General features: G+C 50.4%; 1 protein-coding gene across 2 annotated transcripts in view; it reads left to right on the top strand.

The window, feature by feature from the left end:
• The window catches only part of nuf2 (UF2 component of NDC80 kinetochore complex), a gene marked incomplete at its 3' end in the record, with an annotated part of 64,495 nt that overhangs the window by 3,456 nt on the left and 47,526 nt on the right, over nucleotides 1–13,513 (top strand). For both annotated transcript variants that reach the window (XM_055917833.1, XM_055917831.1), the window contains 2 exon segments: nucleotides 72–148; nucleotides 13,264–13,325. In XM_055917833.1, coding sequence (XP_055773808.1) covers nucleotides 72–148; nucleotides 13,264–13,325 — 139 coding nt within the window.

Here is a 13,513-nt window from a genome sequence, read left to right as displayed (position 1 = left end):
TGTATGTACTGTACTGTATGTATGTGATTAATCCGAGCCCTGTTATTTCTATCTGATGTGTTTCCCTACAGGTCCCATTCTCTGAGAACATCCAGCATCCACAGCTCCATGAGTGGCCCACTGCTGTCATGAGTGTCTACCTGAGGATGTGAGTTGTTGTCTACCTGAGGATGGGAATTGTTGTCTACCCGAGGATGGGGAATTGCTGCTGTTAATGATGTTGTCTACCTGAGGATGCCAATTGTCGTCGTCTACCTGGGATTTGCTTATAACTGATCTGTGAAACTGATTCCACACTGTTAGAAATGTTTTAAGTGTGAATCTGTCATAATGTTCTAACTGTGTGGAGTCAGTTTTTTACAATGGATCCCTGGTGGATGGCTCGGGGTCATGGAGATGTATTTACTATGGATCCCCGGTGGATGGCTCGGGGTCATGGAGATGTATTTGTATTTATTGTGGATCCCCGGTGGATGGCTCGGGGTCATGGAGATGTATTTACTATGGATCCCCGGTGGATGGCTCGGGGTCATGGAGATGTATTTACTATGGATCCCTGGTGGATGGCTCGGGGTCATGGAGATGTATTTACTATGGATCCCCGGTGGATGGCTCGGGGTCATGGAGATGTATTTACTATGGATTCCTGGTGGATGGCTCGGGGTCATGGAGATGTATTTACTATGGATCCCTGGTGGATGGCTCGGGGTCATGGAGATGTATTTACTATGGATCCCTGGTGGATGGCTCGGGGTCATGGGGATGTATTTACTATGGATCCCCGGTGGATGGCTCGGGGTCATGGAGATGTATTTACTATGGATTCCTGGTGGATGGCTCGGGGTCATGGAGATGTATTTACTATGGATCCCTGGTGGATGGCTCGGGGTCATGGAGATGTATTTACTATGGATCCCTGGTGGATGGCTCGGGGTCATGGAGATGTATTTACTATGGATCCTCGGTGGATGGCTCGGGGTCATGGAGATGTATTTACTATGGATCCCTGGTGGATGGCTCGGGGTCATGGAGATGTATTTATTATGGATCCCTGGTGGATGGCTCGGGGTCATGGAGATGTATTTACTATGGATCCCCGGTGGATGGCTCGGGGTCATGGAGATGTATTTATTATGGATCCCCGGTGGATGGCTCGGGGTCATGGAGATGTATTTACTATGGATCCCTGGTGGATGGCTCGGGGTCATGGAGATGTATTTACTATGGATTCCTGGTGGATGGCTCGGGGTCATGGAGATGTATTTACTATGGATCCCTGGTGGATGGCTCGGGGTCATGGAGATGTATTTACTATGGATCCCCGGTGGATGGCTTGGGGTCATGGAGATGTATTTGTATTTATTATGGATCCCCGGTGGATGGCTCGGGGTCATGGAGATGTATTTATTATGGATCCCTGGTGGATGGCTCGGGGTCATGGGGATGTATTTACTATGGATCCCCGGTGGATGGCTCGGGGTCATGGAGATGTATTTACTATGGATTCCTGGTGGATGGCTCGGGGTCATGGAGATGTATTTACTATGGATCCCTGGTGGATGGCTCGGGTCATGGAGATGTATTTACTATGGATCCCTGGTGGATGGCTCGGGGTCATGGAGATGTATTTACTATTTATCCTCGGTGGATGGCTCGGGGTCATGGAGATGTATTTACTATGGATCCCTGGTGGATGGCTCGGGGTCATGGAGATGTATTTATTATGGATCCCTGGTGGATGGCTCGGGGTCATGGAGATGTATTTACTTTGGATCCCCGGTGGATGGCTCGGGGTCATGGAGATGTATTTATTATGGATCCCCGGTGGATGGCTCGGGGTCATGGAGATGTATTTACTATGGATCCCCGGTGGATGGCTCGGGGTCATGGAGATGTATTTATTATGGATCCCCGGTGGATGGCTCGGGGTCATGGAGATGTATTTACTATGGATCCCTGGTGGATGGCTCGGGGTCATGGAGATGTATTTACTATGGATTCCTGGTGGATGGCTCGGGGTCATGGAGATGTATTTACTATGGATCCCTGGTGGATGGCTCGGGGTCATGGAGATGTATTTACTATGGATCCCCGGTGGATGGCTTGGGGTCATGGAGATGTATTTGTATTTATTATGGATCCCCGGTGGATGGCTCGGGGTCATGGAGATGTATTTATTATGGATCCCCGGTGGATGGCTCGGGGTCATGGAGATGTATTTACTATGGATCCCTGGTGGATGGCTCGGGGTCATGGAGATGTATTTACTATGGATTCCTGGTGGATGGCTCGGGGTCATGGAGATGTATTTACTATGGATCCCTGGTGGATGGCTCGGGGTCATGGAGATGTATTTACTATGGATCCCCGGTGGATGGCTTGGGGTCATGGAGATGTATTTGTATTTATTATGGATCCCCGGTGGATGGCTCGGGGTCATGGAGATGTATTTATTATGGATCCCTGGTGGATGGCTCGGGGTCATGGGGATGTATTTACTATGGATCCCCGGTGGATGGCTCGGGGTCATGGAGATGTATTTACTATGGATTCCTGGTGGATGGCTCGGGGTCATGGAGATGTATTTACTATGGATCCCTGGTGGATGGCTCGGGTCATGGAGATGTATTTACTATGGATCCCTGGTGGATGGCTCGGGGTCATGGAGATGTATTTACTATTTATCCTCGGTGGATGGCTCGGGGTCATGGAGATGTATTTACTATGGATCCCTGGTGGATGGCTCGGGGTCATGGAGATGTATTTATTATGGATCCCTGGTGGATGGCTCGGGGTCATGGAGATGTATTTACTTTGGATCCCCGGTGGATGGCTCGGGGTCATGGAGATGTATTTATTATGGATCCCCGGTGGATGGCTCGGGGTCATGGAGATGTATTTACTATGGATCCCTGGTGGATGGCTCGGGGTCATGGAGATGTATTTATTATGGATCCCCGGTGGATGGCTCGGGGTCATGGAGATGTATTTACTATGGATCCCCGGTGGATGGCTCGGGGTCATGGAGATGTATTTACTATGGATCCCTGGTGGATGGCTCGGGGTCATGGAGATGTATTTGCTATGGATTCCTGGTGGATGGCTCGGGGTCATGGAGATGTATTTACTATGGATCCCTGGTGGATGGCTCGGGGTCATGGAGATGTATTTACTATGGATCCCCGGTGGATGGCTCGGGGTCATGGAGTTGTATTTACTATGGATCCCCGGTGGATGGCTCGGGGTCATGGAGATGTATTTATTATGGATCCCTGGTGGATGGCTCGGGGTCATGGAGATGTATTTATTATGGATCCCTGGTGGATGGCTCGGGGTCATGGAGATGTATTTGTATTTATTATGGATCCCCGGTGGATGGCTCGGGGTCATGGAGATGTATTTACTATGGATCCCCGGTGGATGGCTCGGGGTCATGGAGATGTATTTACTATGGATCCCTGGTGGATGGCTCGGGGTCATGGAGATGTATTTACTATGGATCCCCGGTGGATGGCTCGGGGTCATGGATTTGTATTTACTATGGATCCCCGGTGGATGGCTCGGGGTCATGGAGATGTATTTACTATGGATCCCCGGTGGATGGCTCGGGGTCATGGAGATGTATTTACTATGGATTCCTGGTGGATGGCTCGGGGTCATGGAGTTGTATTTACTATGGATCCCCGGTGGATGGCTCGGGGTCATGGAGATGTATTTACTATGGATCCCCGGTGGATGGCTCGGGGTCATGGAGATGTATTTACTATGGATTCCTGGTGGATGGCTCGGGGTCATGGAGTTGTATTTACTATGGATCCCCGGTGGATGGCTCGGGGTCATGGAGATGTATTTACTATGGATCCCCGGTGGATGGCTCGGGGTCATGGAGATGTATTTGTATTTATTATGGATCCCCGGTGGATGGCTCGGGGTCATGGAGATGTATTTATTATGGATCCCCGGTGGATGGCTCGGGGTCATGGAGATGTATTTACTATGGATCCCCGGTGGATGGCTCGGGGTCATGGAGTTGTATTTACTATGGATCCCCGGTGGATGGCTCGGGGTCATGGAGATGTATTTACTATGGATCCCCGGTGGATGGCTTGGGGTCATGGAGATGTATTTGTATTTATTATGGATCCCCGGTGGATGGCTCGGGGTCATGGAGATGTATTTATTATGGATCCCCGGTGGATGGCTCTGGGTCATGGAGATGTATTTATTATGGATCCCTGGTGGATGGCTCGGGGTCATGGAGATGTATTTATTATGGATCCCCGGTGGATGGCTCGGGGTCATGGAGATGTATTTACTATTTATCCTCGGTGGATGGCTCGGGGTCATGGAGATGTATTTACTATGGATCCCTGGTGGATGGCTCGGGGTCATGGAGATGTATTTATTATGGATCCCTGGTGGATGGCTCGGGGTCATGGAGATGTATTTACTTTGGATCCCCGGTGGATGGCTCGGGGTCATGGAGATGTATTTATTATGGATCCCCGGTGGATGGCTCGGGGTCATGGAGATGTATTTACTATGGATCCCTGGTGGATGGCTCGGGGTCATGGAGATGTATTTATTATGGATCCCCGGTGGATGGCTCGGGGTCATGGAGATGTATTTACTATGGATCCCCGGTGGATGGCTCGGTGTCATGGAGATGTATTTACTATGGATCCCTGGTGGATGGCTCGGTGTCATGGAGATGTATTTGCTATGGATTCCTGGTGGATGGCTCGGGGTCATGGAGATGTATTTACTATGGATCCCTGGTGGATGGCTCGGGGTCATGGAGATGTATTTACTATGGATCCCCGGTGGATGGCTCGGGGTCATGGAGATGTATTTATTATGGATCCCTGGTGGATGGCTCGGGGTCATGGAGATGTATTTATTATGGATCCCTGGTGGATGGCTCGGGGTCATGGAGATGTATTTGTATTTATTATGGATCCCCGGTGGATGGCTCGGGGTCATGGAGATGTATTTACTATGGATCCCCGGTGGATGGCTCGGGGTCATGGAGATGTATTTATTATGGATCCCCGGTGGATGGCTCGGGGTCATGGAGATGTATTTACTATGGATCCCTGGTGGATGGCTCGGGGTCATGGAGATGTATTTACTATGGATTCCTGGTGGATGGCTCGGGGTCATGGAGATGTATTTACTATGGATCCCTGGTGGATGGCTCGGGGTCATGGAGATGTATTTACTATGGATCCCCGGTGGATGGCTTGGGGTCATGGAGATGTATTTGTATTTATTATGGATCCCCGGTGGATGGCTCGGGGTCATGGAGATGTATTTATTATGGATCCCTGGTGGATGGCTCGGGGTCATGGGGATGTATTTACTATGGATCCCCGGTGGATGGCTCGGGGTCATGGAGATGTATTTATTATGGATCCCCGGTGGATGGCTCGGGGTCATGGAGATGTATTTACTATGGATCCCTGGTGGATGGCTCGGGGTCATGGAGATGTATTTACTATGGATTCCTGGTGGATGGCTCGGGGTCATGGAGATGTATTTACTATGGATCCCTGGTGGATGGCTCGGGGTCATGGAGATGTATTTACTATGGATCCCCGGTGGATGGCTTGGGGTCATGGAGATGTATTTGTATTTATTATGGATCCCCGGTGGATGGCTCGGGGTCATGGAGATGTATTTATTATGGATCCCTGGTGGATGGCTCGGGGTCATGGGGATGTATTTACTATGGATCCCCGGTGGATGGCTCGGGGTCATGGAGATGTATTTACTATGGATTCCTGGTGGATGGCTCGGGGTCATGGAGATGTATTTACTATGGATCCCTGGTGGATGGCTCGGGTCATGGAGATGTATTTACTATGGATCCCTGGTGGATGGCTCGGGGTCATGGAGATGTATTTACTATTTATCCTCGGTGGATGGCTCGGGGTCATGGAGATGTATTTACTATGGATCCCTGGTGGATGGCTCGGGGTCATGGAGATGTATTTATTATGGATCCCTGGTGGATGGCTCGGGGTCATGGAGATGTATTTACTTTGGATCCCCGGTGGATGGCTCGGGGTCATGGAGATGTATTTATTATGGATCCCCGGTGGATGGCTCGGGGTCATGGAGATGTATTTACTATGGATCCCTGGTGGATGGCTCGGGGTCATGGAGATGTATTTATTATGGATCCCCGGTGGATGGCTCGGGGTCATGGAGATGTATTTACTATGGATCCCCGGTGGATGGCTCGGGGTCATGGAGATGTATTTACTATGGATCCCTGGTGGATGGCTCGGGGTCATGGAGATGTATTTGCTATGGATTCCTGGTGGATGGCTCGGGGTCATGGAGATGTATTTACTATGGATCCCTGGTGGATGGCTCGGGGTCATGGAGATGTATTTACTATGGATCCCCGGTGGATGGCTCGGGGTCATGGAGTTGTATTTACTATGGATCCCCGGTGGATGGCTCGGGGTCATGGAGATGTATTTATTATGGATCCCTGGTGGATGGCTCGGGGTCATGGAGATGTATTTATTATGGATCCCTGGTGGATGGCTCGGGGTCATGGAGATGTATTTGTATTTATTATGGATCCCCGGTGGATGGCTCGGGGTCATGGAGATGTATTTACTATGGATCCCCGGTGGATGGCTCGGGGTCATGGAGATGTATTTACTATGGATCCCTGGTGGATGGCTCGGGGTCATGGAGATGTATTTACTATGGATCCCCGGTGGATGGCTCGGGGTCATGGATTTGTATTTACTATGGATCCCCGGTGGATGGCTCGGGGTCATGGAGATGTATTTACTATGGATCCCCGGTGGATGGCTCGGGGTCATGGAGATGTATTTACTATGGATTCCTGGTGGATGGCTCGGGGTCATGGAGTTGTATTTACTATGGATCCCCGGTGGATGGCTCGGGGTCATGGAGATGTATTTACTATGGATCCCCGGTGGATGGCTCGGGGTCATGGAGATGTATTTACTATGGATTCCTGGTGGATGGCTCGGGGTCATGGAGTTGTATTTACTATGGATCCCCGGTGGATGGCTCGGGGTCATGGAGATGTATTTACTATGGATCCCCGGTGGATGGCTCGGGGTCATGGAGATGTATTTGTATTTATTATGGATCCCCGGTGGATGGCTCGGGGTCATGGAGATGTATTTATTATGGATCCCCGGTGGATGGCTCGGGGTCATGGAGATGTATTTACTATGGATCCCCGGTGGATGGCTCGGGGTCATGGAGTTGTATTTACTATGGATCCCCGGTGGATGGCTCGGGGTCATGGAGATGTATTTACTATGGATCCCCGGTGGATGGCTTGGGGTCATGGAGATGTATTTGTATTTATTATGGATCCCCGGTGGATGGCTCGGGGTCATGGAGTTGTATTTACTATGGATCCCCGGTGGATGGCTCGGGGTCATGGAGATGTATTTACTATGGATCCCCGGTGGATGGCTTGGGGTCATGGAGATGTATTTGTATTTATTATGGATCCCCGGTGGATGGCTCGGGGTCATGGAGATGTATTTATTATGGATCCCCGGTGGATGGCTCTGGGTCATGGAGATGTATTTATTATGGATCCCTGGTGGATGGCTCGGGGTCATGGAGATGTATTTATTATGGATCCCCGGTGGATGGCTCGGGGTCATGGAGATGTATTTACTATTTATCCTCGGTGGATGGCTCGGGGTCATGGAGATGTATTTACTATGGATCCCTGGTGGATGGCTCGGGGTCATGGAGATGTATTTATTATGGATCCCTGGTGGATGGCTCGGGGTCATGGAGATGTATTTACTTTGGATCCCCGGTGGATGGCTCGGGGTCATGGAGATGTATTTATTATGGATCCCCGGTGGATGGCTCGGGGTCATGGAGATGTATTTACTATGGATCCCTGGTGGATGGCTCGGGGTCATGGAGATGTATTTATTATGGATCCCCGGTGGATGGCTCGGGGTCATGGAGATGTATTTACTATGGATCCCCGGTGGATGGCTCGGTGTCATGGAGATGTATTTACTATGGATCCCTGGTGGATGGCTCGGTGTCATGGAGATGTATTTGCTATGGATTCCTGGTGGATGGCTCGGGGTCATGGAGATGTATTTACTATGGATCCCTGGTGGATGGCTCGGGGTCATGGAGATGTATTTACTATGGATCCCCGGTGGATGGCTCGGGGTCATGGAGTTGTATTTACTATGGATCCCCGGTGGATGGCTCGGGGTCATGGAGATGTATTTATTATGGATCCCTGGTGGATGGCTCGGGGTCATGGAGATGTATTTATTATGGATCCCTGGTGGATGGCTCGGGGTCATGGAGATGTATTTGTATTTATTATGGATCCCCGGTGGATGGCTCGGGGTCATGGAGATGTATTTACTATGGATCCCCGGTGGATGGCTCGGGGTCATGGAGATGTATTTACTATGGATCCCTGGTGGATGGCTCGGGGTCATGGAGATGTATTTACTATGGATCCCCGGTGGATGGCTCGGGGTCATGGATTTGTATTTACTATGGATCCCCGGTGGATGGCTCGGGGTCATAGAGATGTATTTACTATGGATCCCCGGTGGATGGCTCGGGGTCATGGAGATGTATTTACTATGGATTCCTGGTGGATGGCTCGGGGTCATGGAGTTGTATTTACTATGGATCCCCGGTGGATGGCTCGGGGTCATGGAGATGTATTTACTATGGATCCCCGGTGGATGGCTCTGGGTCATGGAGATGTATTTACTATGGATTCCTGGTGGATGGCTCGGGGTCATGGAGTTGTATTTACTATGGATCCCCGGTGGATGGCTCGGGGTCATGGAGATGTATTTACTATGGATCCCCGGTGGATGGCTCGGGGTCATGGAGATGTATTTGTATTTATTATGGATCCCCGGTGGATGGCTCGGGGTCATGGAGATGTATTTATTATGGATCCCCGGTGGATGGCTCGGGGTCATGGAGTTGTATTTACTATGGATCCCCGGTGGATGGCTCGGGGTCATGGAGATGTATTTACTATGGATCCCCGGTGGATGGCTTGGGGTCATGGAGTTGTATTTGTATTTATTATGGATCCCCGGTGGATGGCTCGGGGTCATGGAGATGTATTTATTATGGATCCCCGGTGGATGGCTCTGGGTCATGGAGATGTATTTATTATGGATCCCTGGTGGATGGCTCGGGGTCATGGAGATGTATTTATTATGGATCCCCGGTGGATGGCTCGGGGTCATGGAGATGTATTTACTATGGATCCCCGGTGGATGGCTCGGGGTCATGGAGATGTATTTATTATGGATCCCTGGTGGATGGCTCGGGGTCATGGAGATGTATTTATTATGGATCCCTGGTGGATGGCTCGGGGTCATGGAGATGTATTTGTATTTATTATGGATCCCCGGTGGATGGCTCGGGGTCATGGAGATGTATTTACTATGGATCCCCGGTGGATGGCTCGGGGTCATGGAGATGTATTTACTATGGATCCCTGGTGGATGGCTCGGGGTCATGGAGATGTATTTACTATGGATCCCCGGTGGATGGCTCGGGGTCATGGAGTTGTATTTACTATGGATCCCCGGTGGATGGCTCGGGGTCATGGAGATGTATTTACTATGGATCCCCGGTGGATGGCTCGGGGTCATGGAGATGTATTTGTATTTATTATGGATCCCCGGTGGATGGCTCGGGGTCATGGAGATGTATTTATTATGGATCCCCGGTGGATGGCTCGGGGTCATGGAGATGAATTTACTATGGATCCCCGGTGGATGGCTCGGGGTCATGGAGTTGTATTTACTATGGATCCCCGGTGGATGGCTCGGGGTCATGGAGATGTATTTACTATGGATCCCCGGTGGATGGCTTGGGGTCATGGAGATGTATTTGTATTTATTATGGATCCCCGGTGGATGGCTCGGGGTCATGGAGATGTATTTATTATGGATCCCCGGTGGATGGCTCTGGGTCATGGAGATGTATTTATTATGGATCCCTGGTGGATGGCTCGGGGTCATGGAGATGTATTTATTATGGATCCCCGGTGGATGGCTCGGGGTCATGGAGATGTATTTACTATGGATCCCCGGTGGATGGCTCGGGGTCATGGAGATGTATTTACTATGGATTCCTGGTGGATGGCTCGGGGTCATGGAGTTGTATTTACTATGGATCCCCGGTGGATGGCTCGGGGTCATGGAGATGTATTTACTATGGATCCCCGGTGGATGGCTCGGGGTCATGGAGATGTATTTGTATTTATTATGGATCCCCGGTGGATGGCTCGGGGTCATGGAGATGTATTTATTATGGATCCCCGGTGGATGGCTCGGGGTCATGGAGATGTATTTACTATGGATCCCCGGTGGATGGCTCGGGGTCATGGAGTTGTATTTACTATGGATCCCCGGTGGATGGCTCGGGGTCATGGAGATGTATTTACTATGGATCCCCGGTGGATGGCTTGGGGTCATGGAGATGTATTTGTATTTATTATGGATCCCCGGTGGATGGCTCGGGGTCATGGAGATGTATTTATTATGGATCCCCGGTGGATGGCTCTGGGTCATGGAGATGTATTTATTATGGATCCCTGGTGGATGGCTCGGGGTCATGGAGATGTATTTACTATGGATCCCCGGTGGATGGCTCGGGGTCATGGAGATGTATTTACTATGGATTCCTGGTGGATGGCTCGGGGTCATGGAGATGTATTTATTATGGATCCCCGGTGGATGGCTCGGGGTCATGGAGATGTATTTACTATGGATCCCTGGTGGATGGCTCGGGGTCATGGAGATGTATTTACTATGGATCCCTGGTGGATGGCTCGGGGTCATGGAGTTGTATTTGTATTTACTATGGATCCCCGTTGGATGGCTCGGGGTCATGGAGATGTATTTATTATGGATCCCCGGTGGATGGCTCGGGGTCATGGAGATGTATTTGTATTTATTGTGGATGGCTCGGGGTCATGGAGATGTATTTGTATTTATTATGGATCCCCACTAGCTGCTGCTAAGGCAGAAGCTACTCTTCCTGGCGTCCAGTAAAAGTTAAAGCAGTATAATATACATTATAGTTACATTTTTAAACATGAAAATACATTTCCCAACAGATTTCACAGTACAGTAAGTCCCCAGGGTTAGGGTCAGGCCACTAGTCTACTACTACACACTATCCAGGTGTGTAGGGTGTTTGTTGGGTGTGTTTTGTGTACCTGTGAGTGTGACTTCACAGTCCTTGCTGTTCCATAAGGTGTATTTGTATTATTTTTCTCCATATTCTACTGCTTGTATGAGTTTTAGGGCTCCCGAGTGGCTCAGCGGTGTAAGGCATCTCAGTGCTAGAGGCATCATTACAGACCATGGTTCGATTCCAGGCTGTATCACAATTGGCCATGATTGGGAGTCCTATAGGGCGGGGTACAATTGGCCCAGCGTCGTTAGAGTTTGGCCGGGGGAAGGCCGTCATTGTAAATAAGTAGTAGGTTTGAAGGTTTTTCTTTAGTGGGCAGCTTGATGAAAGCCAGTCAATATTTAGGTCACCACTGTGTATTGCTACAACTGTATCATTAAAGGTATTATCCAAGTTTCAGAGAGAGAATATGAATGTCATCTGTTCATCAACCTTGTTTCTTAGGCTACATATGTTCATGTGGGCTATTTTTTGCACTTTTCTTGATTTGTTTTAAATTGTTTTATTGTTGTCACAGTGTGAATCTATTATACTGTTTTAACAGTCCGGAGCCGGTTCTACGGTTTTAACAGTCCGGAGCCGGTTCTACGGTTTTAACAGTCCGGAGCCGGTTTCTACGGTTTTAACAGTCCGGAGCCGGTTTCTACGGTTTTAACAGTCCGGAGCCGGTTTCTACGGTTTTAACAGTCCGGAGCCGGTTTCTACGGTTTTAACAGTCCGGAGCCGTTTCTACGGTTTTAACAGTCCGGAGCCGTTTCTACGGTTTTAACAGTCCGGAGCCGGTTCTACGGTTTTAACAGTCCGGAGCCGGTTCTACGGTTTTAACGGTCCGGAGCCGGTTCTACGGTTTTAACGGTCCGGAGCCGGTTCTACGGTTTTAACGGTCCGGAGCCGGTTCTACGGTTTTAACGGTCCGGAGCCGGTTCTACGGTTTTAACGGTCCGGAGCCGGTTCTACGGTTTTAACGGTGCGGAGCCGGTTCTACTGTTTTAACGGTGCGGAGCCGGTTCTACGGTTTTAACGGTGCGGAGCCGGTTCTACTGTTTTAACGGTGCGGAGCCGGTTCTACGGTTTTAACGGTGCGGAGCCGGTTCTACGGTTTTAACGGTGCGGAGCCGGTTCTACGGTTTTAACGGTGCGGAGCCGGTTCTACGGTTTTAACGGTGCGGAGCCGGTTCTACGGTTTTAACGGTGCGGAGCCGGTTCTACGGTTTTAACGGTGCGGAGCCGGTTCTACGGTTTTAACGGTGCGGAGCCGGTTCTACGGTTTTAACGGTGCGGAGCCGGTTCTACGGTTTTAACGGTGCGGAGCCGGTTCTACGGTTTTAACGGTGCGGAGCCGGTTCTACTGTTTTAACGGTGCGGAGCCGGTTCTACTGTTTTAACGGTGCGGAGCCGGTTCTACGGTTTTAACGGTGCGGAGCCGGTTCTACGGTTTTAACGGTGCGGAGCCGGTTCTACTGTTTTAACGGTGCGGAGCCGGTTCTACTGTTTTAACGGTGCGGAGCCGGTTCTACTGTTTTAACGGTGCGGAGCCGGTTCTACTGTTTTAACGGTGCGGAGCCGGTTCTACGGTTTTAACGGTGCGGAGCCGGTTCTACTGTTTTAACGGTGCGGAGCCGGTTCTACGGTTTTAACGGTGCGGAGCCGGTTCTACGGTTTTAACGGTGCGGAGCCGGTTCTACGGTTTTAACGGTGCGGAGCCGGTTCTACGGTTTTAACGGTGCGGAGCCGGTTCTACGGTTTTAACGGTGCGGAGCCGGTTCTACGGTTTTAACGGTGCGGAGCCGGTTCTACGGTTTTAACGGCGCGGAGCCGGTTCTACGGTTTTAACGGCGCGGAGCCGGTTCTACGGTTTTAACGGTGCGGAGCCGGTTCTACGGTTTTAACAATGCGGAGCCGGTTCTACGGTTTTAACGGTGCGGAGCCGGTTTTAACGGTGCGGAGCCGGTTCTACCGTTCTAACGGTGCGGAGCCGGTTCTAACAGTGCGGAGCCGGTTCTACTGTTTTTCATCCTGTGTCTTCTGTTCCAGGCGCCAGTTCCTGCGGATGTGCTATGTGTATGACTTCTCACTGAATGACCTGCTGGCTCCCAGTGAGTATGAGCTGTCTGAAAGAGCATCTACATTACTTCTGTCTTCTTCTGCTGACTGGTGCCAAGACATTGCAGTGGAAGGGTTATTTTCACCATATGACCTAGCAGATATTTGTCTCACGTTGAGGATGTCACCTGGCTGCTGACGGAAACTGAACGTCCATCTTGGTCAAGTTCCTGCCCAACTA

This window comes from Salvelinus fontinalis, chromosome 3 (genome assembly GCF_029448725.1).
Source record: "Salvelinus fontinalis isolate EN_2023a chromosome 3, ASM2944872v1, whole genome shotgun sequence".
Classification (NCBI taxonomy): domain Eukaryota; kingdom Metazoa; phylum Chordata; class Actinopteri; order Salmoniformes; family Salmonidae; genus Salvelinus; species Salvelinus fontinalis.
Note: the sequence above shows the minus strand (reverse complement) of the source record. Positions and strands in the feature narration are given on the sequence as shown.